This window comes from Archocentrus centrarchus, chromosome 10, assembly GCF_007364275.1.
Source record: "Archocentrus centrarchus isolate MPI-CPG fArcCen1 chromosome 10, fArcCen1, whole genome shotgun sequence".
NCBI classification, from domain to species: domain Eukaryota; kingdom Metazoa; phylum Chordata; class Actinopteri; order Cichliformes; family Cichlidae; genus Archocentrus; species Archocentrus centrarchus.
In genome coordinates, this window is record NC_044355.1 from 18,829,081 (window position 1) to 18,855,653 (window position 26,573).

Here is a 26,573-nt window from a genome sequence, read left to right on the forward strand (position 1 = left end):
TGGATTTTTTTTTTTTTTTTTTTTTCTGTGTGTTCTGTGACTGTTTCTCTCTCCTGGCCGGACAAAGCAGCACACTTACTGTGTTTCAGGGCCTTCGGATTAACAAATTAGACACTCAGTTTTCAGTTCCAAAACGGACACCTCACCACTGCTGACTGCTGCTGTGTCATCCCCCAGGTAGCATGAGAACTTGTGAACGGGGACTGCAGATGCAGAGGGAGAATGAGAGCAGGCTACAAGCAAGTGGCTGAGGGTGAGGAGGAGGTGGAGGCTAATATGCATATTGATAGAGAGTGCGCCGCATGAAAGGACTAAAATGAGCACATTTGCTCCATTAATATTAAATTGAACAAATGCTGTTTTTAACAAGTTATAAAGTCACTAAGATCTACAACAAATGTCACATTAAGTCCTGATAGTCTTGGAACATGACAGCATAGGACTTTTTTTAAAAAAGTAATTACTATCAGGGTAAGATCAGAAAAAAAAAAGAGCTCTACTTAATTACATTTTCAAAGTTGTCCGGCTTTATAACACACTGAGCTGTATAACACATATTTGCAGGTTTTTTTTTTTTTTAGACGAGCTAAAAGTAATCTGTCTGTGCTTTTGCATTAAGTAGTATACTGTACAGCTAATTTAGTTTAGTAATTGGCAATGGATGGGGCTACGCTGGAGGAGTTTCTACTAAAAAAAAAAAAAATCTCAGAGCAGCTCGTTAAATAAATACATAAGAAATAAACACAAGCCTCTTGATTTTTGTGACTGAACTGAGTTTAGAATGAACTATGAAGTGAGTTTGTTTATTATAATCTGGGTGAACTGAACTTTGAATTAGCTAGCATGAAAGGTGCAATATTGGAATATGTAATTTTGATGAGCAAAGGATTTAAGATTTAATGAGTTTAATCAATACCAGAAGAATGTTAATAAAATACATTGTTAATATTGACAGGCTATGACATACAACACAAAGACATAAGGACATACAGAAAGTGAGCAGCTCCCTATATTTGATATCCAGAACACATTTCTGCAACTTTTCTTCAGTTTCTGTATCTGATATTTCATAACCAACATCCAGAGGGGAGGAAATAATTATTTAATCCCCTGCTGAATTTGTAAGTTGGCTCACTTACAAAGAAATAAACAGCTTCTATTTTTCATGGTAGTTTCATTTTAATGGAGAGAAACAGAATATCAACCAAATAATACACATTATGTAAAAGTTACTGGGTGATTTGTATGTTATTGAGTGAAATAAGTATTGGATGCCCTACAGCCTAAATTTCAGCTCCCCTAGATTGGCTGTGTGCCCATGCATGGTCTCAGCTTGTTATGAGTATAAACCACACCTGTCCACAGAGTCAGTTTCTTCCATTCCAACTTCTCCACCATCATGGACAAGACCAAAGAGCTGCCAAAGGACATCAGGGAAAAGACTGTAGACCTGCACAAGGCTGGAATGGGATACAAGACCATCAGCAAGAAGACTGGTGAGAAGGTGACACTGGTGGTGCGATTATTCGAAAATACAGAAATATAAAATGAACATCGACCTCGATCTGGAGCATCTTGCCTCATGAGGGGAGGATGATCATGAGGAAGTTGGTGGATTAGCCCAAAACTACATGGGAGGAGCTTGTTACTGATCTGAAGACAGCTGGGACCACAGTCACCAAGAACACCATTGGTAACACACTACACTGTAATAGATTGAAATCTTGCAGTGCCCACAAGGTTTCCCTGCCCAAGAAGGCCCATGTTCAGGCCTGTCTTAAGTTCACCAGTGAATATGTAAATGTTTCAGAGAAGGCTTAGGAGGAAGTGCTGTGGTCAGATAAAACCAAAATCGAGCTCTCTGGCATCAACTCAATCTACCATGTTAGGAGGAAGAGAAATGCTGAGTATGACCAAAGAACACCATCCCCACAATCAAGCATGGAGGTGGAAACATTATGCTTTGAGCCTGTTTCTCTGCTAAAGGTAAAGGGTGACTTCACCGCACTGAGGGGCCAATCGACGGAGCCATGTATCGTAAAACTTACAAATTCAGCAGGGAATCAAATATTTATTGTTTTTTACTGTTACAACAAAAGACAACAAATGTCTGCATACAGTACCTGATTTTGATATATAGCTACATATTAGAGTTCACATATTGTGTCATTGCATCTTGCCAGTGTACACTCAGAGAAAAATCCATGTATGTTTCCATATCAGTATGTGGCACAGTGTGTTATCCTACACCTGCAGTTAGCCCAGAGTGGTGCATTTAATCTGTACGAATTTCAATTGTATTCAGACGTGGGAGTGGGAGCACAGGGTTGCCTCGCTGTATCTGTGACTTTCACAAAGCACAGCAGCATGTTACTGTAAAATTATCAGATTTATGGCAAAGGGGGAAGAGTGAGAGGATTTGAAGCTCAGAGCAGGTTGGCAGTATGTCAGGTGTTTTGTACAGAAAAGTAGTTCTTTCTAAATATATTTGCAAAGAGATAGATAGATAGATAGATAGATAGATAGATAGATAGATAGATAGATAGATAGATAGATAGATAGATAGATAGATAGATAGATAGATAGATAGATAGATAGATAGATAGATAGATAGATAGATAGATAGATAGATAGATAGATAGATAGATAGATAGATAGATAGATAGATAGATAGATAGATATGGGCAAAGAAATTATCTACCGATAAGCTTTATAAATTCTAGATGAGTATGACTGCAGGAAACAGAAAGGCTGCTGTGACAGAAAAAAGCATTATATTTGGCCTTGATTTGATTGAGAAAGAAGGAAAGGCAATCCGTCCACTCTGCTTGTAATAGTTCTCTGTGTTGCATGTACAGGATTGTCTAGTATCATCTTAATAATCAGGCTGCTTACAGTTAAGTGCTGATATAGTTGTAATAGTCTGCTTTTAGAGCTGTGATCTTGATCACCGCTATTATGCAAGTCCTTAAACTCCTTCCTTGGCCAGCAAAAGGGCGCAGAAAGATCAGTACTGAAAACAGTGGAAGCATGGCTGACATGACAGAAAATAAACTACAGCAAACTTAGTACGTTTCAACCCACAAAGACAAGGAATGAAAACTATAAAATAGGGACTTTACATGGCCTTTGAAGAGACACAATGAGACTTTTGCTACCAAGGATCACAAAGCTCTACTGACCTCAAAACATTTATAAGTAGGAGTGGAGGATGTAAACAGGCCATGAAAGTCTCCGCTTGAAACCACAGAGATGACACTTTATGAGAATAAACAGATTAATTGAATTCTAACAGGGAAGAATTTCTTTTGATCCGTGCAAATTGATTTTAACAAAGTAGTAAGTAGTCATTTTGAAAAATGCAGCTGTCTGTAGCATCAAAGCTGTTAAGATTTTGTTCTGAAGGTGTTGCGGTTTGACAGGACGTTAGCTATGCTGTTACAACACCTTGGAAGGCATCATCTCTCTCTCTCTCTCTCTGTCTCTCTCTCTCTCTCTTTCTCTCTCACACACACGCGCGCGCACACACACACCCTGACGCACACATAACATGAATTCTCTCATATGGCTGCCTGTCTTGCAGCAATTACATGATGTGCGGTAATTGCCAGTCTCTGAAGCGGGCTCTTCAGACACACTTCAAAGGGAGCGGAGCGCGTCCACGGACGCAATTAACAAGATCAACGGAGCCCAGATGAGCTGGCGGGCCCCGCGCTCCTCTCCCCATTGTTCTCATTTTCACTCTCATTAGCGAGTACGCGGTGGGTGGGGGGGTGGGATGGGTTGGACACCTGCGGAAAGGCAGGGTGCGCGGTGTGCGGCGCGGGGAGAAAGAGTGACACGCCGGAGCTCACACTAGAAGCGCAGGGACACTGGTGTTAATGATGGTTGTCTAAGCTACTGGAGGGAAGGGCACAAACAGCCAGCTGTGGGTGTCGAGGCATGTGAGGAAGTGGAGCCGAGGAACAGAGGTGTGCGTCCCTTTGTGTGTGTCTGAGAGAAAGGCAGCGTGAGAAGATGTGTGAGCGCCCGCGCGTTTGTGTGTGGATGTGGCTGATGCACCTGGGAGAGGATATCACCACGGCAACTGGATTGAGGCTGTCAGTGCACCGGAGAGGCTGCAGCTTTTTTTTTTTTTTTTTTTTTTCCACGCACGCACAGACGCACATGTGGACGCACACTCTTAACACACACTTTATAAGTCATCCTTGTCTGGTCAGGCCCCTGAACATCTCTAGTGACACCTAGAGGACACCAGGCGGAAACAGACAGACAGGCATGTACACAGACAGATGGCGAGACACCTCTGGATACTGCCGATTTACTCTCCAACACTAATGCCATTTCTGAACCAAAACGAGTGAGGAGTTTCATTGTTTTCCACATTTCCCTTGTGAAATTTGCCATTGCCCATGTTTGGGGTAACTGCAGTTGATCCTGAGTGCTGGAGACAGGTACTGCATGTGATGATACATCACTGTTCATCAAAAGCTCCACAAATGCTGCATCCTTCACCCATTTGTCTTTATGGTCGGCCAGCAACTCTCCTCCTGCCCCCATAAGATCTGAATATTGCATCTCTGTGGCACCAATTCAATTTCTTCAAGCAATAAGCCAAATGAGTATATATGTGGTACACTGCAATGCTTTTGCCACCACCAAAGGGAAAGCATTTAACTTTAGTTGTATTCTTTCAAAGCTGGATTTCCTGCTGTCTAGACCACTTTAGTCTTTGTTTTTATTCGAATGCAGCCTGGTAGGCTTGTAAAAGCCTATTGGTTAAAGCTTTTAAGAGTTCTTTTCATTTGTTTCTCCTGAATGTTTAATGCTACAAGGCACAGTGGTGCATGAAGCTCAGAAATGTGGGGGGATGAGTACTCAAGCCTGGCACATGCAGCAGCAGCAGCAGCAGATCAACTTTTTTTCATGTGGAGGTGCATTAAAATACATTATTGCAATTCTGCACCAGAGTACATCTGAGATAAATGGACTCGAGCAATGTGGAGAAAGCAATCACACTAACCCAACACTTTTCAGCTCATTCCATCCTTGCTCTCTCTCCCTCTCAATCATTCAGGATGAGAGAATCTCAAAGCGAAGGCAAGTGTGACAAGTAACAGACTTTTTTTTTTTTTTTTTCAAAGAATTGTAAACTGGACCAAGGTTCTTATTCAAAGTGTACAGTCCAGATAAATGCCATTAAAACATCTAACCCTGACTATGTTATCCAGTCTTACTCCGCCCAGACTGCACACTTCCCGTGCCAAACCACAAGAGAACGAAGAAGGTGGGGAGAACGGGGACCACTGGCTGTCTGCAACACCAATTTTAAGAAGACTTTACACAAGACAGGCTGGTTTTCTTGTACATGCTATTGTTATTGTCATTTGGCTTTTATAAGCTGGAGTGAAAAACTGCTTTTGTGAAAACAAGGTATTAAAACTGTTGGATGTGTTTCTTGTTGGCAGTTGGCCTGTTGACAGTAATAGACTGAGCTAGCTATAGTTGGCTGCTTATTTGTGCTTTGTACAGCAAGGCAAGCGCTTTGGAACAAATTGTACCATGCAGCAGAGAGTATAGAATCTGCAGCGTTATTCTGGCTGCTTAAATCAGTGTAAGAAAGAAAATCTTGGCTGATGTATGTACACGTTTCTGCCCGTGTGCACTTAGACACATTCACACACACGCAGGTGCACATTCACACATACACACCATTAAACCACTTTTGGCTGGTACAGATACGCGACATACAGCACAGTTTGGTAAATGTCTGTCTCTGCAGCTTAGCAAGAAAGAGAACACTGTGTGAATGTGTGTTTACATCTCAACTCCAATGCTGTGAACTTCATTTCACAGCGGCCAGATGGAGATTTAGCATGTGAACATGCACAGAGATGAAAATACACGTAGTGAAAAGGACTAAAAACAGTCGTGCCACTCTAGAGACTCGGTGCGGCTTTTGCAACGGGGCGAAAATGTTCAAGGTTTTGTAAAGTCAACATTCAGTGACTTTCACAACCTCTGTTGTTCAAGCAAAATCAATAAATTAATTCTCTGCAGTTGATCAGGACTGGACAAATTAGACAATACAAACAAGAGCGTAATGCACACACACGGAAAAGCAAAGAAAAAAAGAAACCAGAAAACTTTTGTTTGTTTAAATATTCCAATTATGTAATAGGCTGCCAACATTGTTTTAAAAGTCCAGACAGATGTAGAAAAACAAAACTTTTGACCCACATCCCATCTGAAAGTGTTTCTGTGAGTGTGAGTGTGTGTGTGCGTGTGCCTGTGAATGTGTGCATAGATGGGAGTGGCTATGGCTGGTTACAGGATCAGGAGGCAGACAGACAGAGAGTGCGCCCCAGCTTTAACAGGGCCTGTGTAATTATGGTCAACCGCACTCCCCACTGCCACCTTTATTTATAGGGTTGCAAACACACTGAGGCTTCAGAGTGCTTTTCCTTGTGCATTCCAGCACATTGGGACTTTCTGGAGGGGATGTAAACAAATGATATTTTAGGTTGAGTGAGAAAGGGCCGGAATTGCCTTCATGTTTTTATCTGCGTATTCTCGGAATTTAAAGACAGATCAAATGTGTGAAATAGAAATTTACTTGGGATTTCCAAGATTTCACAACATGGTAACTAAAAATCTGGCTTTCACCAGAGGTTAACACCAAGAGTGTCTCTCCTTGTACCAGGCTCTGGAGGTAACTGTGATCAAGATGAAGGGTAACTCATGCTAACGAATTCAGACAGGACTCATCAAAGAAACATGCCGTTGAGGTTTGGGCAGAATCAATGGGGACAGATGGCCTCTGGTCACAAACCTCTAAGGACAGCAGGCCCATTCGCCCTGTTGCCTCTAGGCATGAGCCATGGTAGCAGAAGCCAGCCGTCACCTTGGGGACGCAGCAGAGTGGAAGTGAATAGACGTGGGTTAACATGAAGAGAAAAGAAGAAACACATGAATGTGAACTGGTAACTGGCTGTGTTTTCATTGGTTGACTGAGAGCAGTCCGAGCCATCCCTCTCTTTCTCTTTTGCTTTGTGCCAGTCGAGCACATCTGCAGCACAACTGAAGGAAATGTAAAATGTTCAGGATATCCTGTTGCAATGAAACTCCAGGTTGAATGAAAGAGAGCAGTGTGGGCTGTGGGAGGGGAGGGGAGGGGAGCTCGTGTATAATGCCTGTCAGTGGACACATGACACAGAGTGATGGCGAGGCTGAGGGCCACTTAGAAACACATGAGCAGGTCCTACATGTGTGTGATATGGCGGGGAGTGCACGGGAGGGGGGGATGTTCATATTGAGTGCAGGTGTGCTGTGAGAAACTGAAACAGGAGGCGGGTTTATAAGATGTGAACTGTGAAAATTAGGGGCTTTGATGAAAACCAAAAAAGTCTGTGATTATCGCATGTGTGTTCATGCATGCCTTACATATGCTTGGCTACAGCAACCCCAGGTGTAGATCTATCTATCTATCTATTTATCTACTCTATCTATCTATCTATCTATCTATCTATCTATCTATCTATCTATCTATCTATCTATCTATCTATCTATCTATCTATCTATCTATCTATCTATCTATCTATCTATCTATCTATCTATCTATCTATCTGTTTAGAGTTAGAAGTATAAACGTAATGATTTGTATAAATCAGACACACTTTGTCAATAAAACTGACAGAGATGCTGTGAAACATGACTAAATGGCTAAACAAAGTGTAACTATGTTTTTTATTTTTGGTTTAGACCCCTGATAAATGTTAGTCAGCCAGCATAGACAAAGTGCATCCAAGTGTTTTCTTGCAGGAAGTTGTTCCTAAAGAGGGGAAAACGGCACTTACTCTCTTCAGCCTGCTGATGTGTGGATGTGTGCTGAGGCAACAAGGGTCATCTGGTTCCCTAGCAAGAATCTGCGGAAGAAGGTAGGGCTGTGCTTAATGACTAATTTCCTAACTGATTAACCAGATATTAAATTTAGACCAATCAGCTAGTCTGAAACAGGTAAAGGGTTTTCTAAAGTAAAAGAAGTGATAGCATCCTTCCTTGCTCCTAGGATAACATCCACAGTCACTTGTACACTGAGTGTAGTGCACACACCATGCCACTTTATTCTTGACAGCTTACACACAACTGTACATTTTTTTAGACAAAAAAAAAAAGCTTCATTGCTGGACTATGTTTCTTTTACAGGATGTCATCTGTCCTCCTTCCACCTGCTTGCTCATTTGCAACACCCATTAGCACTAGCATTTACAGGCTGTGAATTCAACTGTCAAAATCTTACTGAATCAACTATCTAGGTATCATTATACTCATAGACTGTACTCATTATAATCAGGCAAATCAGAAATTCTTCATCACAGAGAGGTAGCTCATAATCAGGAGTGAGGAAGGAGTTAGCGATAGGCTTTCATGAATAAATCACTAGTATCAGTTTGCTGCAGGCCTACAGAGTGAAGCTAAAACCTTGATGCTCAAGCTGGTGGCATCTCACCTCAGTCAGTGACCTGGATAATTGATGGAACGTACATTTTATGTAATATCCAACTCCCACGCTCACACGTGCAGTCACCCCTTCACAACCTTCTGAGGAACGTTATAATTTTCTCTGTAATTCACTGGCAGAGCAGCTGACCCAGCTGTGACAAAACCTTCTCTGAATTTAGACCTCGTTCATCCAGCAGTGCTAACGCCTGCCGCGCGTTGCTCACTTGGCTTTGTGTGCGTCGTGAAAAGCATACATGCAGTCTCTATAGAACCCAGATTGCTGACAAATAGGGAATCATACGAGCAGCAGATAAACAAAAGAGAAAACAGACAGAGAGGGAGGCTTCTCACAATAACAAGCGGTGTGTCGTGAGCCTTTTCTCAGTGGTTGTGTTTACCCTCGCTCAGTCCTCCAGGGGTAATTTGGGGAAAGGAAGAGAGACAGAAAGTTAGACAGAGCACAGAGAGACCAAAACTAGCAAATAACTGTCAGGAGGCAGCCTGTCTCCTTCAATGTTAGGTGTTTGTGATGACAGACACACAAAGGCAACTACACAGCGGCACACTGATACATCAGAGCATGCACATGCAATACTTTTCTACTTTCTCTCTGGCTCTTTCCAGACACGCAAACTCTCAGAACTGAAGCCGGGTTTTAATACAGTACGCAAGCGTGAGGATTTGTTGTAGTTGTTTGGCAAAGAGCAGTTAACGATGCACCTTCAAACTTAAGCATCAGTGACAATATCTCACTCCCATACATCAGTCAGTGCTGGCTCGCAGAACTGGGAAGAGATTCACACCCTCCCTTAGGCTGTTCTTAACCAGCAGGAGGATGAGAAAATACCCAGACCAGGGTCAGCAGCTGTGTCAAGCCTCTGCCGGCAACTCGGTCCTATCTGTGTGTGAGCAAGTCAAGGTGACATGGAGGGGTGGGGTTGGGGGTTGGGGGGGTTGCACAGAGAGACACTGAGCCCAGGGTCAATATTGACTGTCAACCATCCGTGAGCTTGGCTGGACACCGCTTGACTTTTTCAGACTTCAGTTTATTCTAGTTTATCAGGGGAGGGAAAGTCAGGGGGCTGGGGACAGTGTGGAATAAAAAGAGGTTCATACACACACACACTCGTATCAGTCTCTCTTTACCTGCCATCTGGAGAAGACATGCAGGTATGAAGAGGCTTTATGGTGAACTGAGTAGGAGTTGCAGCGGTTCGGGGCGAATCACAGAAAAGGTGACAGAGAGAAGGAGAGAAAGTGAGAAGGAAAATGAAAGAGTGTTAGAGAGGGGTGGAAGAAGGGGACGCAGTCAAATGTAAAATTGGATTAATAACGGCACCTCTGAGGCCTCTTATTATTTATTTTAACTGGACACCGTCACAACATCTCAGCAGCCTGTTTCTCTTTTGGAGTGCCATCCAAGCCTGACCTGGCAAAGCCCTCATCCACCTTTCCTATACACACACACACACACACACACACACACACACACACACACACACACACACACACACACACACACACGCACGCGCAAAGAGTGTTGTGATCCAAATCCCCCCTGAGCTGAATATTCACACTACATCGTTGACACTTTTGAGATATGGCCCATACTGCTGTAGTCTCACTGACAGAAAGACAGAAGGAGCAGCTCGGAGCCAACAACAGTACTGCATGAAAACACTTCAGACAGCGCCACAAACCAATGCCACTCAAGGGGAACTATGCTATGGCTATACTGGTATATAACCACCCGGATTAAGGCATTACTTTAAACACAAACATTGTCTGAACAACCCCAGCGATTCAAAATAAAAAAGGGGACAAGCTCACTGGACATCCACCACTCGATCTGTAGGCTTTTCATAAACGTGTTCAAGTCTCGGTCAGCCAGTTCAGCTCAGACTAAACAAGTGGTCGGCTCGCAGCCTCATGGGAAGCCCCTCGCACTACATGACAGAACACAGATGAAGCACATAAAGATGAATCAGATGCTAGCACATTTTGCCACTCAAGAGGATTTTGGAGATGCCACAAGGGCCAGAAATATCCAGTGTCACGCCTTTTCTTGTGGTGTGATAAACTTCTGTGGATGCTCTCAGGTCATGTTTATGTCTTCACAGCATTTATAAAAGTTGTCAGGGAAGAAAAACTGAAAATATAGGAAGACGAGAACAGGCAGGGAAGAAGTGGAGGATAGAGAAAGAGGAGTTGTGATCATCTTGGAGAGACTGCTCCTTTGTTCTGTCGCATTAATCTGCTTTTTTCCCGTTCCCCTGCTTGTTCTTTTGATCCACTGTTGGATCATCCCCTTGATGATTCACTAACAGAAAAAGAAATTAAATACATCGGATTGACGACCCGCTCCCCCCCATCCCCTCCTCTCCCCGTTTCTCCCCTCTCTTTACCACCACTACCGCCCTCCCCCTCTGCTTCCTCCCCTCTTCTCCCCGAGGCCTCCATTTCTTCAATAGATAAGCGGCGGATCCGTTTTTTTTTATCGCTTCACTCTCCATCTCTATCCTTTTCCTTCTTTCCCTTCTTCCTTCTTTTCTGTTTTTTCTTCTGTACTGTGCTTAATCCCAGCCTCGCGGTGGATGCATGTCAGAGATGTAATTCTATTGTTTAACATGCTCTTCTGAGCCCCCACCCCACCCCAAACTCAGTCACTCCCGGGGCCACATGCATATTCATCAGCTATCAAAAACAAAAGGCAGATCACTCTGTTCATGTACCGCAACTAGTGCTATTCACTTCTCTCCCTTCTTTGCTGCTTCAAGCGGATTAGTGCATGTTAAACATATCTCAGACACACAAATCCAAAGTACTAATATATAGACATTCAATCAGAGAAAAATAGTCTGTAGTTTTCTGCTTCTTATGCTACTTTCGCATAGATACTGGGAAGTCTGGGGAGAGTGTGGAGCAGGCAATAAACAACAAAAGCAGAAGATGATTTTGGAGCAAAGCAGAAAAAGGGGTCAGTTATGCAAAGGGACATGTATGGCTCTTTGAGACTGTAAGCCATTCATCGGGCAGTGCTGCACAGTCTGAGCCTGAGTGAGACTCAGTCCTTGGGTCCTGCTAAAGTCTTCTGGGTGATGTCCAGGATGCACCGGCGCACAGCTCCAGGTTCCAGGCTCCAGGCTCCAGGGCTAGACAGATGTAAACACGGCCTGACCGCACACAGAGGCACAGTGCCAGGCTGTCCTCACCTCGCACATAAACAGCCAAGGAGGCCAAACTGTGGGCCAGGGGACAGACAGCACTGATCTTGGCTGGAGGCAAAGAGGGGATGGAAAGGGGATTGGGGGCAGGGGAGTAGGGACCAGGGATGGAAGGAGAGCAGGAGGAAATTATTTTTATGCTTGTTAGAGCAGTTCACATTTATGAAAAAAAATTGCTGGCATCAAGACTTACTTGCCTTAACATTGTATACATTCTATTGTTCTCATTATTTGCAGTTCCAAATTGTGGTTCATGCCACCAGTGATGTGTGCATTTGGGTGGATCTGCTCAGATATTTTCTCCAACGCCCTGTCGTGACAGATGCGCTGGGCTTCTCAGCGCCTGTTTGATTTATGCGTCAGGACAAATATGGGTCAAAATGAAACATCCAACACGGTGGCTTCTTCTTGCTTGTTCTTCTTTCTTCTTTTTCATTCCCTTTGCACTTTCTTCTTTTCAAAGCTCGGCTCAGCGGGACCGTGTGTCTCTGCTGCACCACAGCCAGGTTGTGTGTGTCTGCGTGTGTGTGTGTGTGTGTGTGTGTGTGTGTGTGTGTGTGTGTGTGTGTGTGTGTGTGTGTGTGTGTGTGTGTGTGTGTGTGTGTGCGCGTGTACATTTGTGTGATGAGACGTGACAAGCGCCTTCATCCTCCCCTCAGACACCGCATTCCACAACGCTCCGCCACTCGCTCCGTGTGGCGCGCTTTTCATCTTTCCTCTACCCGTTCCTTCCTTCCTCTTCTTCTTCTTCCTCTTCTTCTTCTCCTCTTCTTGCCTCTCATTGCTCTTCTTCTGCTTGCTCTCACAGGTGGAAAAAAGGCGAATGGAGGAATGAAAGGGACAAGATTCTAATTAGAGGAGGAGGCTGAGACAAAAGCAGGGGGATAACGAAGGGAAGCAACGATAACACATGTAAAACACAAAGCCTTAATCTTAGAGAGCATTTGGAGGGATCTCTCATTTCTTTCCCTCCACACTGAAGCAAGGCGGGGGGTTGTGTGTATGGGAACACGAGGGGATAGGATGTGATTATGAGCACAGAGCTGACAGACAGATAGATTGGTGTGTGTGTGTGTGTGTGTGTGTGTGTGTCTGGGGATATGTGTGTGTATCCCCACAGGGCCTTCAGATCCCTCTGCTCATAGGGACCAACTTAAAAAACAAAACAACAACAACAAAAAAACCACAGCCGTGTAAAAGCAAGCAGGCAGTTGTACTTTTACAGTTGTTTACTTATTTGGAAACAAGTGCAACAAAGTACCAATTTATTTAAGTACCTACATCTGTACTGAACACCTGTGAATAAGTTTCACGCATAAGTTGCTTTGTTTATAGCAGGACTGTCAAAGAATAAGCAAAGACAAGAAAATCAGGTCCAATAAACCTGAATATACGTGTTATTGCTGGCTCTATATGCTTGGCCATTTGGCCAAGCGGATAGAGAGCAGCTTCCCTGTAGTTTTTCTTGCTTTGCGTGTGGATTCTGCCTATTTACTTATTTGTGTCGCCTATGAGCTTCTCTGACATGCCGCTGAGCCTCCAGGGTCCTTGGGTGATATGATAGAGCTTGGGGACTTTGGTTTTCTTGTGACTGCTGTGAAACTCCATTCAGATGATGAAACTGCGGTGCAGCTGTGTCTGCAGCTCACGGTGGGATGCTGGTGTCTTTGTGGCTCTCTGCAAGGCTGAGGCAAATTCTCACTGATGAAAGAGTCTGCCAATGCACGTCTTTAGCCTGGGCCCATATCTTCTCACAGAAAAGCCATTTTGACTGTCTGGCTATCTGCTTGTATGTACGTCTGTGTGTATTTAGTGTTTGAGGCCAATAAATCCACGCCATTCTCTTATCATCCTCTTTAACAGCCTCACATGCCCACTAATGTCAGAAAGTGTTGTTTTTATGGATGTACTTTGTTAATTAGTGTGTGTAGGCACTGGAGTGAAGAAAAATCTAATTATGGCATGTGGCACAAATGACATGTGTCAATTTTTTTTTTTCCACAAATCATGCCATGGAGTTTGGATCCCGTGAATCACAGAGGGGCTGAAAATAACAGCGAAAGATAACCTGGCAAAGCACATTTCCACAGAGTCTTCCCTGAGGTGATGCAAGACTTTAGACAAATGTCTTGTTTGTTCACCACTGAATGGCCATCTTTCAACGGGTGGCATGCCAGCACAAGCACGCACAAACACTCTCTCTCACAGGCACACACACACACAAACTCACACACACAAACATATGCACATAGGAGCAGATCATTTTTCTCCCTTGTGAAGTAGGTAGTGAGAATATTATAAACCAAAATCATAACGCATTGCCTTCGGCCAGAGGTTGGACGAGGAGAGGAGAGGAGAGGCAGCTGCGTAATTGAATTACTGTCTGACAGACAAGGAGATAGATAGATAGATAGATAGATAGATAGATAGATAGATAGATAGATAGATAGATAGATAGATAGATAGATAGATAGATAGATAGATAGATAGATAGATAGATAGATAGATAGATAGATAGATAGATAGATAGATAGATAGATAGATAGATAGATAAAGAAGCATAAATTTGTGTGTCTGTGTGTGTATGTAAGTGAGAGAGTGACAGCAAAGAGCCTTATCCAACATTAATAACAGCCACTAATCCCCTGATGTGATTACCTCTCCCTCCCTCCTCCTCTACTTTACCACCTCTCCTTCCATCCTTCCACACTCTTTCTCCCATTCAACAGCGCCAGCCACTTGTCTTCCATTGCAGAGCTCAGCTGGTCCAATCCCCTGAACAGATCCAAGACTTCCACTGTGTTCAGCTGCCAGGACGATGGAGGTCTTCCAATTTGACGCCTCTCTTTACTAGAACTCGCCTCTGGGCAGGTGTATAAAAAAGCAAAAGTCAGTGGTGTTAGCGTGGAGATGGAAGCAAATTTAAACAGATTAAGAGCCATGCCTCTGTTCAAAGCTCTGACACTTAATGCCGTCTGAATGAGAGGTGACGTGTGATATGAATCGTGCAGGCTATGGTTTTGGATGTTCAAACGTTTATGGAAATATCTGCAAGCATTAAGGATTATGGGTGTGCAAAGGGAAGCAACAAGCATGTCAGTATCGCTATTTTTGTCCTCAATGACTGGCTGCCAAATGCAATTTTTTTTTTCAGCATTTTATAAACTCGCAACATCAATATAAAGTCTAGTGTGTTTCTATGGAAACTTAGACCTCCGAGAAGGTTGAAATTCGCCACTTAGCTTGAGATCTGCCCGGTAATAACATGCTATAATGAATATTTACAGTGCGCTTAGTTTTTATACATCTATCACATAGTTCATGGCTTTTACAAAGTTGCATTGTGTAAATTTTTTGAAGCTGGTCATAGTTTGAATGTTCTGAGCATGAATCAAACCAAATCAAATCTGTGACACATGTAGGAAAAAGTGCACAGATGAATATTGTAACACTGTGCACACGCTGAGAGCTTTACAAGGAGAGAGACGCAGAAACCAGCACACACAAATCCACATGAACTGATGGGTCCCTTCTGGAAATCACTGTGGAGTACAACATTGTATTTGGTTTAATTTGTGATATCGCCATGGCAACTGCTATGTCTGACCTTCAAACGTGTGCGCTGACTTCCGTGTGGTTCAGGTCGACTGATCAGATCACATCAACTCAAACGCGAATGTGCCATCAGATCGAAAACGCATCATAAATGGGGTGATTTTTACACCCTAATTCTCAACACAAGTTTGTCATCAGGCCAGTTCACACAAAACTTTTGGTTCTGATTTAAGCATCACTGCTTTGTGCTGTTTTCATTTCCACAATGACAGGCATGCTATAGCTCTAACAAGATGAAAAGTTCCCTGCTGTAGTTTGCAGGGGGTTTGGATAAAGACTTGAATCAATTAGTGTTTCTTTCATCAGCAAATAGGCCATACCCCAGTACTCTGCATGCTTTCACAGACTGCCTCTGTGACTCCCCTTCTCTTTTTTTTGTTCCGACTTAACTCCCTGCCCCTTTCATTTCTACTCTGTTCAATACTTTCAACTGCTCTGTTATTCCCAAGTTCATAAGGCTCTCCAGAAGGGCCAACATCTGGCAGCTCCTTGGCCCCGGGGCCGTGCATCCGCTCTGGGGCAGCAAGGCCTGGAGATCAGCCCCTCCTGCGGAGCTCAGCCTTTGGTGTATGTGGTATCGTTCAGCGTCCCCACTTCCTGAATGTTAAAGCCTTGATGTGGCCAGAACCATAGTGCATGATTTATTACAGTACTAACTCTGTCCCCACTGCTAGTACTGCCATTATTATAACCATACACTCCCTCCTCAGTCCTCAATCTCCCACCTGCAAATTTCACAGTGAAGCCTTTAGTAGGCACAGCTGACACAGCTCTGCATAGGGGGCTTTCTGCTGTTACCTTCATGCATGTTTGGTCCCAGATGTTTAAACAGGGCTGGAAGCAAAACTGTTGGGATGACGACACATATATTGTACTGTAATTTGACCACAGGTCATCACGATGTGTCTCAACTCCTCGTCCTTTGTATATCGACTACTGCTTTGTCACTTTGTGTGGGTTTTCCGGTGGCAGGCATGGTCCAGCAAAAACCAATGAAGCTGTGGGTGGAGGTGGCTGGGAGGTAAATTGGTTTTTGGCTGTGTGGCCAATCAAAGGGGCCTCATCAAAGTCAGCCAACCAGTGTTGCCCACAATCTTCCTTGCCTCTTTGCATCTGTTTGCATAAGTGCCAGTTTAATCAGTGGGACTTGAGAACAGAGAGGAAGATGGATGAAAGAAGAAAAGGATGCGGAAGTTTGGAGGAAAGGACCAGAGCAGGAACAAGCACTGATATTTGTTTAAGTGAAGCCAGACTGAAAAGGCAGAGGAAAGTGGGAAAACAGCAGCAGGCAGCAGAAGTGAGGGCTCCTGAGACGAGAGGAAGTCCAGAAAGGAGGGATGTGGTGGAGCTTTGTTTACAGGCCACGGTCACAAAGTGTGCTGTGACTTTGTGCGTCAGCTGCTCTGCGTTTGGACTGAGTTACCACAGAAAACCAATAATCAAGCAATATTTACACCACTGTAGACAATTAGTCTATTTCCCAGGAAGTCAGTTTGTGAAGTCAAAAACAACAATTCTTCATCAGTGGTTTAGTCGGAGGGCAGTGGAGAAATAAACAAGCAGAAAAAGGAAGTGGAAGTCTTTTTTTTTAACATTCATTCATATCCATTCATGCACACACAAACATGGATCACTACTGTGCCATGTGGTCCCAGCTGACACACATGGCTTAGGTATCCCCCTGTGAGCCCCCATTAGTCTGAGACTCCCTCTCAGGCAGCTGCCTGAAAGCTCCACGGAGGTATCAGATCTCCTCCTCTTCCTCTTCTCCTTAATTAGGACCATTAAGAGATTTACAGGACAGATGGGTGGAAATCCAGCTGGCTGCAGCGCCAGGCGCTGAGGACAACTCGGTTGATGATGAGGTGAGAGCTGCGTGAGAGCGGTTACTGGCGAAACTCTGGTGCCCTCTGGTGGTTGTTGATGGGTGTTGCGTTCTGAGTGCTTTTAACAAAGGGGCACCTCACATTTTTCAGTTTTAAATGTGACATTTGAGTAAAATGTAAGCTTTGCATTCATTTGACAGAAAGTTTTCACTGAAAAAACTTTAGTGGAAGGAGCCATTTAAATACATTTATAAGTCACAGAGCTATTACTGCAGTAAACGGTGCCACAGGGATTTTTTTTATCAAAAAGAGAAATCTCATTTATGAACAAGTCGTGATTGTGTGCATTTGTGGTTTTAACTGATGATTTATTGAGCATACTTTAAACAAATGCATTCAGTACAACTTGAGGCTGGGTGAATGCGCAGTGTTAATTTATTCTGTGATTGTTAAATAAACGCATTCTGGTTTACCCAGTAAAATAAAGTATATGCAGATGGACGAACACGGTAAAAGTGTTCAGGTAAAAGTGTAACATAAAAATAGCAAAGCCGTTGTGCATTTCCATTATGCATAAAACAAAAACAAATAAACCAAAAATATGATGACTATAGAAATGTAACCACATGCATACAGTTAAAATACAACAAACAGAAGCTACTATAAAACCTCAAATCCCTCTTATCGTAAGCTTATTTAATGTGTTTTCTTTTGGTTAGTTTCAATTAGCCTGATGTGTAGGTCAAGTTTTAGCACATTAGTTGTCTTTGCTCGGTGACAGACAAAAATACAATCTCCTTTTGCAAATGTCGTAGAATTCAAAAGTACTTTTTTCTCTAACTCTGAGTTTTACAGCTCATGTAGGGACTCGCAGTCAGTGTAACGTACGCCTCCATTGGCCAGCCAACTGCAAACAAGAAAAAGTAATTGTTTTAAGCGGCTCAGTTCTCAAAGGAAAAGTAGCAAGTACTGCAAACACTTACATGTTCAGGGTGCCTTTTTTCTGTTTTATTCCTGTGAAGAGAGAGCACACAGTTCAGATGAGGAAGCTGGGTTTCTGTAAGAAGCAACTCTGCTGAGCACACTTACTGCGAAGTTGCCATGTGAGTACTATGGTGCCAATCAGCACCACTAGCCCCACAGATACAATGATGCCAATCAGGTGATGACCATGACTGTCCTCAGCAGTTACCTGGTAGAAAGGAGTTCCATAAAGTTTATCTGCTCAAACAAGTGAACAATTTAGGATCATATATAAAATTAGTACAAAAGTAAGGAAATTTGTGTTTGGTTGATTATTTCTTTGTTGTAAGAATGTTTCTTGGCAATAACTCTTATACCATTTGAAAGCCTGTTTATTTCCCCTTAAATGGTGCCACATTTGTAAGGAAAATGTATTTGTGGGTTGCACCCAGGAAAAACTTGCCAAATCTTCTGTGCCGACCCCAAACAGCTTATCCTGTTATTGGCTTGGTTTGGTACCGTTTATTGGATTGGATGATTGAAGTCTGAAGAAACAATCAGCAATTTAACAATTTATTCATTTAACAAACAGGGACCTCAGCAGCATGTGGAAGAACCATACACAGCCACAACAGCCTGGCACCTCCTCCTCATGCTGGTCACCAGCTTGGTCACACACGAGCCAGCCAGTGTGGTTGTGTTGGTCGTTCCAGCATGAACAGCACACCCAAACTGCAGGCAGTCCCTTCCATCTTCTACACTCCCAAATTCTGGAGTCAGTCTCTGATAAAAACTGCTCTGTGGGGGCAAGTGTTGTGTCATTTTGGAGGCTAGAGTTCAGTCCCAGACTGCAGAGATGGTGGATTGCCACTGGTTGCAGAATCTCATCCTGATATCTCTCTGCCTCCAATGATGACAAGCCTGACTGTCAGCACCTGGAGTACCAGAAGCTCAAAACAAGAGTCAATAGCAGGGTGAGCTGTTTGGCATTGGCAGAGGATTTGGCACATTTTTCATGGGCTCAACCTACATACTCAACTCTGCTGCTCAACCCACAAATGCATTTTCCTTACATATGTGGCACCATGTAAGGGGAAATAAACAGGTTTTCAAATGGTATAAGATTTACTGACAAGAAGCAGCATTGTTACAACAAAGAAATAATCAACCAAACACAAATTTCCTCACTATTTGTGCTAAATTTAGCTGTTTGACTCTATGGCAACATCCAAATACTTACAACATCATGAACAGAGGCCGAGGTGGTAATGAAAATGTCCTTTTGATGACCTACAAAGCACAACCGCAAAGGAAATAAGCCAGGAGGAAGTTCAACAACTGTTGCCTTTCACAAAACAGCTGAACATGTAGAAATAATGAATGTAATAAGGAAGCCCACTGGGAACCAGTCAAGCTTCTTGCTGTTTGAGGAACTACAACTGTGGTACAATAAAATTGCAGACAAAATAACAGAATATGAATAAAAAGCCCTTCTTCTGGCTTAACATAAGAAAACAATTTCCCATTCGTTAATGAACCACAGCGTACGTGGAAACGCAGTCCTGTTCTGCCTGATGAACGACACAAACACACAACTACCGCAGCAATAATACATTTTTTTAATTAAAACAACACCTGCTTCTCCAGTGGTGATAGTGAGGACATTGCTGGCTGCACTGGTGGCCTGACTGCTCTTAGCAAACATGCGGATGTTGTATGTCGAGGGATTCATCTCTATTATTGTGGCCTCTGTGTCATGGGGTCCAAAGTCCACAGTCTTTGTGTGATCCCATGAAGCTGTAGGGAAAATATTTAACTTAATATTACAGAATGATATGAGGATTAACAGAGTAAATTTAACCTTAGTGGCTGTATTAAAGTGAAGCTGGTACCATTCGCTGCTTTGTACTCGAGGATATACCCGGTGATGGGGCTGTCACCTTCAGATCTAGTAGTCCAAAACAGGGAAAATGTATTTCCGTCCACGTTCTTTAACTCGATCACCGGGGGATCCGGTGGCACTAGGAGGATTTCAGTGGAGATGTTTAACAAATAAAAAATATATATAAAATAATAAACCTCACTTTAATTTAGCAAATTTTGAACATGTTATTTCTGCTTAAAGACAGACTCTGATCATATCACACGTCTTCTAAACCAACACTTCATTTAAAGGTATGGAAAAAACCCACTTTGACCAGTTTGTTGGTGTCTTCTTCTCAAGCGTTGGATTTCTAGTTTTAATACATTTTAATATGAGAATCATTATTTTCATAAATGAAATCAGGGGTGGACCCATTTTTACCTGATGAGCTGCTGGCAGTGCTCTGTTCCCAGATTGTGGCAGCGTAAAAAGCTGTGGAAATTGCTGAAGTTGTTGAAGTTACTGAGGGTGCTGGAGTTGTTGAAGTTGCTGAATTTGATAAAGTTGTTGAAGTAGTTGAAGTTGTGTAAACTTGGAGCAGAGAAAAAGAGGAAGTAATTTCAGTAAATAATCAATAGGGTTTTGGGGTTTTTTTTTTTTCCTTGTTCTCAGGGAATAATTGAGGAAAGCGTTGCACTTGCCCAATAAGACATACCTGAAGAGAAAATTGTGTCATGGATCCACATTGTGACAGGAGTGGAAGAAGACATAGCAGTTTCTGTTGTCATTTCATGAACTTTAAACAAAATGCTTGTTGTTAAATTGAGATTAAAAAGAATATGAAAAACATGTTTTTCTTGTTGTGCTTCCAAACGTACCCTCAGCCAGAGTTGAGCAGAGAGGTGCATTTGAAGATGGTCCTACTCCAGCGATTGTTTTGGCTTGTATAAGTACACCGTACATGGTAGAAGGCTTCAGGTTGCTGAGAATGGTGCTCTCTTGTTCACGTCTGGCCGTCACACTTAAATACTGCCACCGCTTAAACTGTTTACCCACAGCGTCGTACTCTCTGTAGTTAATGTTGTAACCACGCAGATTGCCGTTTCTTAGCTCAGCCCTCGGAGGCTAGTCAGGAGAAAACAGTTACTCTACACTGTGTCCAGCCCCGAGCCAAGGATGTAGTGCTAAACTGTGACTTTACCTTCCAGGTTACTTTGATACTGCTGGAATTAAGGGCCGCAAGCTGCATATCCAGGGGCGGGCCCTCTGGAGCTGCAGAGAAAGCAAATTTTAAAGGGAGCACCCACTGAAAATGTGAGGGTTTTTTTGAATTTTTTTTTTAGATAATTCTAATAATGATAATCAACTATTACTTAAATTATGTCTAAATATACCTGCTTCTTTTGTTGTGACAGTGAGAACGTTGCTGGTCTCACTCGTCCCAATGCTGTTGACAGCAAACATGCGAAGGTTGTAGGTCTTGGCTGGGTGCAAATCCACCAAAGTCACTTGAGTCAGTGAAGGCTCGTGCAGTTCGGTGCTTATTTTAGTTTCCCAGGATGCTGTGCAGTAGAAATCCATAGATTCAGACTTTAAAATCTATTTTAAAAGATCTCATTAGCTTGTTAAGTGTCCAAAACCTTTTAGGGTTATTGGGATGGTTTTCTTGTGCTTACTCTGTTTGTTTTTTATATCAACCCTGTATGCTGTAATGGGACGGCCACCGTCAAACACCAGAGTCCAGCGAATGGTGATGGTCCTTTCCTTCACCTCTCTTGCCTCAATTCTCAGGGGATTAGGGGACACTAAAAAGAAAAGAAATACCTTAAATGCAAGTGCTGAAAAAATGAGACAATCGATCAATTACAGGATAAAAATTGAAACCCCTAAAAATGTATTTTAAATAAACGTGCTCATTCCAGCTGCTTAAATCTGAAAATTTCTGAAAAGACCCTGACTCCTGTTGTTACAAACACAAATACTTTATGATAATTTCTCTTCATCTCACCTGCATTCACTCTCAGAGTCACATGTTGTTTGTGGTCATTGAACCAGCCTGGTATTTCCACACGACAGCCGTACACCCCTGAGTCACCCTCCTCAGCATGCCTGATGGTCAGAGACACATCACCCTGGCCGAGGCTGCCCATGAGCAAGTAACGTTCTGACAATCTGCTTAGCACTGACGTCCCGTCTGTCTTGAGCACCCTCGTTTCCACAGCCACTGCTGGGTATGGGTCCTCGGCCCCAGCATGCAGAAAGCCTGCCGTAGTACTTAGCATCATAGCTGCATTTTAAAGTAGCATCTGTTCCCACTGCGACTGTTACAGTTTCTGCAGACACACAACCTGAAAAGGCAATGAAAGTTTTTTTCTTCTTTTTTTCCTGGGAAAATGCATCCATTATTAATCATTAAATGAAAATGCAAATCATCAGCACAGCTGTTTTACCTGCAAGAAAACAAAAGAGAAGGTTGCAACACAAAGCAAAGTGCCTGCTGCCCAAAATAACCATTTTACCCTCTTCTCTCTGTATCAAAGGACTGACTGGTTCACCTGCTAAACACCACTAAACCATCCGCAGTGTGGTTTCTGCTTTGACATTTTTCCAAATCACATGATGTTTCCTTGAGATGCTCACACAAACAACTTCTGCTGGGAGAAGAGGAATGTAGAAAAGAGCTGTTTCCTTTTTTGTGGTTTTGGTTCCTTTTACGAGAATAGGCAAGTGTTTCATTTCTTGATGATTAGACAGAGACAGAATCAAGGTTATCAAGATACCAAATTCATTCCCGTCATTGCTTCTCAGTCTCTGTATCTATGGAAGGGATACAGTATTAACTATTCTAAATGTCTTCCATGCTTTAAACTAGTGCCATCATTTATTCCAGTAGGAGCCATTAAAAGTAACTCCAAACACACTTAGATTACCTCCATCTTTTCTTTTTTTTTTATCAGCACTTTAGAAACTTAAAGGTGTGCAATGCACCTTGATCCTCCAAAAACACATATTTATTCTGTCCTCAGATTTAACACTTGTTACAAAAAAAGTAAGTCTGCTTTAATCAAAGGCCATTGCCCCTGGTTTGTTAGACTGCTGAGTAAACATTTGAGAATGCTGGATGTTAAGTAACCCAGCAAAGAACTTCCTCTCTGATAAGTATCCACAAACCATGTGGCAGAAGTTGTTTTCTACTGTGTTTTGTTTTTTTTTTTTACAAAGTTGTAGATTTTCAGTTATGATGTTTGTTTACAGGATTGGCTTTTTATATTTGGTACTTTAAGTGACTGAAAAAAACTAATTTAATAGAATTATTAATGGTTATAGTACCATCTAAAATCTAAAGCCACCCTCATTTCTTTGTATGTTGCTAGGAAAATGGGAAACAGCAATTATGTGCAAACTTTTACTTCATTGGCAGTGTGTTTGGAATCATTGTCATGCTGAAACATGAAGCCAGTCGGACACTTTCCAGATGTTACTGCATGGTGGCTCAAAATCTGATGGCTTTTTTCCACTTTTGTTATTCCATCAATTGTGACAAGATCCTGAACACCCCGAACCATCACAGAGCCTCCACCGTGCTTTACAGATGGCTGTAGACACTCACTGTTGTACCTCTCTGGTGACCTTCTTGTATATATTCACAGTGATTTGGACAAAAAATATCACATTTGGATTCATCACTCCATCAGACCTGTTTTCACTGATTTTGGGTCCAGTTCTTATGTAATTCATAGGTCAGTGTTAGGTGGCTTAAGGAAGGAAGGAAGGAAGGAAGGAAGAAGGAAAGAAAGAAGAGAAAAAAGAAGAAAGAAAGAAAGAAAGAAGAAGAAAGAAAGAAAGAAAGAAAGAAGAAAGAAAGAAAAAGAAAGAAAGAAAGAAAGAAAGAAGAGAAAGAAAGAAAGAAAGAAAGAAAGAAAGAAAGAAAGAAAAAGAAAGAAAGAAAAGAAAGAACCTCTGAAAATGTCCAGGAAAAAAAAAAGTCTATTTGTCACAAAGAAAAACCTGGAGAACTATTGTTCAATACTACTTTAAAAACAAGTCTGGCTCCTTGAAAGCAAAATATAAAGAATTGAGGGGTGGCCACAGTATTTTATATACATCACATTTGAGTTCTAAATCCAGAAGATTTATGAGACATCTATACCTATGAAGTCGACTTTTCTTGTATTTATTTAAAAAAAAAAATAATCAAATGGAGAGAGACAGAAAATGTAGGTCAGGGATGGAGCAGGGAAATTGTGTGGTTAGCTGGAAATCAGGCACTCACTGCTACATGTATTTCTACTCAGCCACCGAATTATCAGGTTACTCACACACAGGGAACATTTATGAGAATCCGAGTGAAATAAAGTGTACAGAAACAATGAAAACTTGTTTCATTTTCTTGTAACTTCATCAAAAACTTTTTTTTTTTCCCAGGGAATCGGAAACAGTTACTTTCACTTTTGATTATATTTTGCTTAATTGCTTGTATTTGTAGACAGGAACTAAAGTGAAACAGAAGCAACTTTTTTTTCTTTTTAATGAACTGGAGTGAAATTTTCAGTATAGTTTTACTGAAAATAGTCAGAACAAGCAAAATGAAAAGTATGTAATTAAATGATACATTTTAATAACAGACTAGTATGCTGTAAAACAGGTTAAATAATTACACCAAAAAAAACTGGTGTGTTGGTAAGAGTGCAGTGAATATGGTCAGTTTTACATCCAGAAGCATTTTGGTTCTCATGTATTAGGTCCAGGTAGGTGGCATTGTGTTAACAAATAGCATTTTTTTCAATTCAATTTTATTTATATTTCAACAGCAGTATTTTTCAGCCAATAGGTTTTAATCTGTCATCAAATAACAGAGAAAAAAGTGGAAAATTTTAACTCCATGGGCTTAGTGTTCAGACAGAAACGACACACATCACCTTTTACTTCAGTCTGGTGAGCCCTGTTCTGAACCTGGTGCATTTTCTTTCATACTCATTAACAGGTGTTCAAAAGGTTTCCCTTGAAATATAGATAACATCAACAAATATCTTAGCAGAGAAAATCTGCAGATGTTTTTGTTCTTCAAAGGGAAAATGTTTGCTGAGATGAATCCTTTGAGAGAAGTAATTGCCTCTGCTTCAAAATAAATGAAAAGATAAAGTGATACTCTGAGTCCAGAGATCAGGAAAGCACTTTTTATTTTTGAAGTTCAGTGGCAAGTGTTTTAAAATTCTTTTGGTGCTAATACATGTAAAATCAACTCTGTAACTATAGAAGAGAAAAACGGGCTGACCCAGTCTCAGTGACTTTAACGCTGATCTCAAATTACAACCTATAATCCAGTTTCACAGTTAAACATTTTCAGTATTTCTCTGAGGGACCGACCACAGCTTACTTACTAAGCTGTGTTTGACAGCTTAGTAAGTATATTAAATTTGAATGTGAAAAATGACAAATACACTTTATTAGTTACATCTTGCTAGACTTGGACTGACTTTCAGAACTTCCTTAATTCTATGTGGCACAGATTCAACAAAGAAATATTCCTTGGAGATTTTGGTTCATATTAACATGATAGCATCACACAGTTGCTGCAGATTTATTGGCTGCAATCCATGATGCAAATCTCCTGTTCCACCACATCCCAAAGGCGCTACATTAGATTGACATCTGGTGAGTGCAGTGAACTCACTGTCATGTTCAAGAAACCAGTTTGGGATGATTTGAGCTTTGTGACATGACAGGTTATCCTGCTGGAAGCAGCCATCAGAAGATGGGTACACTGTGGTAACAAAGGGATGGACATGGTCAGCAACAATACTCAGGTATTGGTTTAAACAAAGCTCAGTTGGTACTAAGGGGCCTAAACTGTGCCAAGAAACCATTCCCCACACCATTACACCATCACCACCAGCCTGGACCTTTGATACCAGGCAGGATAGATCTATGCTTTCATGTTGTTTACACCAAACTCTGAATCTATCATCAAAATGCCACGGCAGAAACCAAGACTCAGTGGAACATTTGATGTTTTTCATATCTTCTTTTGTGCAATTTTGGTGAGCCCATGCAAATTGTAGCTTCAGCTTCCTGTTGTTAGCTGACAGGAGTGTCATCTGCTGCTGTAGCCCATCTGTTTCAAGGTTTGATGTGTTGTTCATTCAGGGATGTTTTTCTACAAGACAAGTAGTGTAACAAATAGTTATTTATGTCTAAATTTAGGGTTAAGATTGTTAATCATGACCCTTTCCAACCCTGTCTGTTGACTTGTGTTGGTTTAAGGTAGAGGATCATAGATGATGCATGGGCCAATGCATGTCACTTCCAGGTCAGGCGTTGGTTAGTAGTAGTAGTCGTAGTAGTAGTAGTAGTAGTAGTAGTAGTAGTAGTAGTAGTAGTAGAAGAAGAAGAAGAAGAAGAAGAAGACTTTATTTGTCATTATATGTACAACATATAACGAACGAATATTAGGTTTGAAAAAATCACGATTGGCTTTCCCCACCTCTCTGTCGAGTGGGCAGTGGGGTTATGGGGTTAGGGTTTGGGGATAAGCTGAATTGCCACCTTATGATGGTGGAGGGGTTTGTGTGGCCCAGT

General features: G+C 42.0%; 1 protein-coding gene across 1 annotated transcript; it reads right to left on the bottom strand.

Moving 5' to 3' along the window:
- Nucleotides 1-16,830: 16,830 nt before the first annotated feature.
- Nucleotides 16,831-22,604, bottom strand: LOC115787025 (Down syndrome cell adhesion molecule homolog). The gene is made up of 14 exons (XM_030739587.1): nucleotides 22,445-22,604; nucleotides 22,003-22,342; nucleotides 21,671-21,799; nucleotides 21,389-21,556; nucleotides 21,196-21,266; nucleotides 20,873-21,119; nucleotides 20,710-20,790; nucleotides 20,436-20,585; nucleotides 20,023-20,151; nucleotides 19,766-19,927; nucleotides 19,371-19,420; nucleotides 18,257-18,359; nucleotides 18,151-18,181; nucleotides 16,831-18,074 (listed from the first exon to the last, which is right to left on the bottom strand). Exons 2-14 carry the CDS (start codon nucleotides 22,277-22,279, stop codon nucleotides 18,017-18,019), a joined length of 1,656 nt encoding a protein of 551 aa, XP_030595447.1. The 5' UTR covers nucleotides 22,280-22,342; nucleotides 22,445-22,604; the 3' UTR covers nucleotides 16,831-18,016.
- Between the last annotated feature and the right edge of the window lie 3,969 nt (nucleotides 22,605-26,573).